The following is a 2,520-nucleotide window of genomic DNA, read 5'->3' on the forward strand; positions in this document are numbered from 1 at the left end:
TATAAAGTCACATGCACCCACAATAGTTTGTACCCTTATCATGTATATAATATTTACTGCAGAATGCCAGTTTCAACATAAAAATTATGAAAAGAAATAATGAGACATAAAAACATTGGTTCAGAAACACTTTATACAAAATACAAATCCTTATCAATATATACCACAAAATATGTTACAATTCATAAATAGTTAATAAATAAATAACTTCGAATGGATGGAGAACAAGTGACTTCACAGGTGGACAGGAACATTGCTCAAAGCTGCTGAAATATCTAGGCAGGCTGATTGAGTCCAAGACAAAATGAGTGAGAATTTTGAGACTGCAGAATCAGAACAGTAGGGTGTACTGTCCTAGTCCAGTAAAGTTCTCTCCACTTTGCTCAGGACTTACTCCTTCTCCTCACTCAATCTTGCCAGAAAGTTGGCTGAGGAAGACAGGGCTCTCCAGACTTCTGCTCTGACCACCTCCCAGGCACAGGGGCTGTGGTTCTTCTCTCTCAGGTACACAGTGATCCTCTGGAAGTATTTCCTCACTGCCACCAGGGAGTCTTCCTGGCTCAGGGCAGGTTCCTGCTCCCCCACCTGCTGCATCAGACAGGCTTGCAGGTCACTGAGTTGCTGGTAGAGGTCAGTGCAGAATGTGTCTAGGAGGGCTGTCTCCCAAGCAGCAGATGAGTCCTTTGAGCTGCAGAGGATCAGGACCTGCTGGGTCAGCTCCTGCAGGACAGGGATGGCTTGAGCCTTCTGCATGTGCTGGGCATCCACCTTCTCCAGAGGGAATGCAAAGTCCTTTCTGTCCTTCAGGCAGGAGAGAGGAGAGAGTCTCCTCATTTCTTTCAGGAGTGTCAAAGCTCTCTTGTTCCTGAGGTTATGAGTCTGAGGCAGGTCACATCCCAGAGAGCAGGTTGACCAGTAGCTCATCACCACCAGGGCCATCAGGAAAGCACAGATCCTGGCCATTGTGGATGCTGCAGATCCTACTGGTCCTCTGGGCTGTTGGCACTCAACCTTCCCCTCTAAGTTCTCTCAAGATCATCCTATGTACATTGTCTTAAATAAGAGAAAGAACTAGTTTCCATTTTCTGAATGCCCTCCCATCACTTTCCCATGTACTTTCTACTCTCTTTTAGTCATTTTCAGCTAGTGTCTGTCCTTTTTCCAGCCATTTTTATTTTTGTTTCCATTATTGCTTCCACTTTCACTGCTCACCTAAAAAAAGTTCTATAAATTTTATTCCTACAAGAAAGTTTCATTGATTTCCATAGCACAAGTATACCTTATATGAGTGAAACTACTCTGTGGTGAAAACTTTCATCTAATAACAGTACTAAAATGTTCTGGAATTTCATGTAGCAACTTAATTTTGTGGGTCCTATTTATTTCTTAAGACAATTATTTAAATTGTAATGTAAATTTTGTTGCAAATTATTTTTAAGTTTACCTTAATTATATTTGAAACAATGGTACAGAACAAAATCTTATATATGCTAATTAAACTTAAAAATATATGCTCTCTCATCCTGGACACATGGGGGAAGGTCTAGGCCTTGTCCACAATTATATGACAGATTCTGAAAATCCCTCATGGAAGTCCTTAACCTCCCTGGGGAGTGGAGGGGGATGAAGTGGGGTGGAGGGTTGGGAGAAATGGGGGACCGGGGAAGGAGGGGAGGCAGAGGTAAGTGAGAGTAACATGTATAAAAAGTTTAAAAATATTATATAAAAATATATAAGTCCTATGTCGTGTTCTGTTTATAGCCATGGGTGGCTTGCCATTTTCTGAACTTAAAGGGAGGAATATTGGACATAGGGTTAGGATGAAGGGAGTTGAGTGGGGACTGGGAGAAGAGGAATGGAGGGAATTGCAATGTGGATGTAAAATAGTCTTAAAAGCTGAGTCATTTGTTATAGTTGTCTTAACTTAGCTTAATATTAATTTTTATGTGAGACTAAATTTTGTTCTTAGTCTATATTAGTTATTTATTTAATGATTGTCCAGAGGTCATTGTGGCAGAATCAATAGATCTTCCTGATGAAAGTTGACATGATGATGTTGATCCCTGGAACCCATATTGGGAGTGGAAAACCAAATCCTGAAAGTATCATCTCACTCTACATGCTTCCTGTGGCAAGATCGTTCACACACACATACACACACACACACACACACACACACACACACACACACTTTCCTTCCTTTCTCTCTCTCTCTCTCTCTCTCTCTCTCACACACACACACACACACACTTACATGAAACAGTTTTATAGGCTGTGGGATTGTCCTTCACAATCAGGATCAGTGTAGACATCTTCCTTGCTTTTCACTGAGTGTTCATGGATAGATAACAGTTACACCAACACTGAATGCAGGTTCTGTGTGGGTGTGTTTGAGTTTGCAGAGACTGTGATCTCTAGATGCTGATATTTCTCTAAGTATCCTGTGACTTATTCAGTGGTGTTTGGATCCACTCAAACTCTCTATTGCACAGTGACACAATGTTCTCAGCTCTCCTCTTG

General features: G+C 41.3%; 1 protein-coding gene across 1 annotated transcript; it reads right to left on the reverse strand.

Moving 5' to 3' along the window:
* Nucleotides 1–213: 213 nt before the first annotated feature.
* LOC121144098 (interferon alpha-12-like) lies at nt 214–998 on the reverse strand. Its single transcript, XM_040757441.1, has one exon. It carries the CDS (start codon nt 961–963, stop codon nt 391–393), a length of 573 nt encoding a protein of 190 aa, XP_040613375.1. The 5' UTR covers nt 964–998; the 3' UTR covers nt 214–390.
* Nucleotides 999–2,520: the final 1,522 nt, after the last annotated feature.

Source organism: Mesocricetus auratus, unplaced genomic scaffold, assembly GCF_017639785.1.
Source record: "Mesocricetus auratus isolate SY011 unplaced genomic scaffold, BCM_Maur_2.0 Super-Scaffold_100014, whole genome shotgun sequence".
Lineage (NCBI taxonomy): Eukaryota > Metazoa > Chordata > Mammalia > Rodentia > Cricetidae > Mesocricetus > Mesocricetus auratus.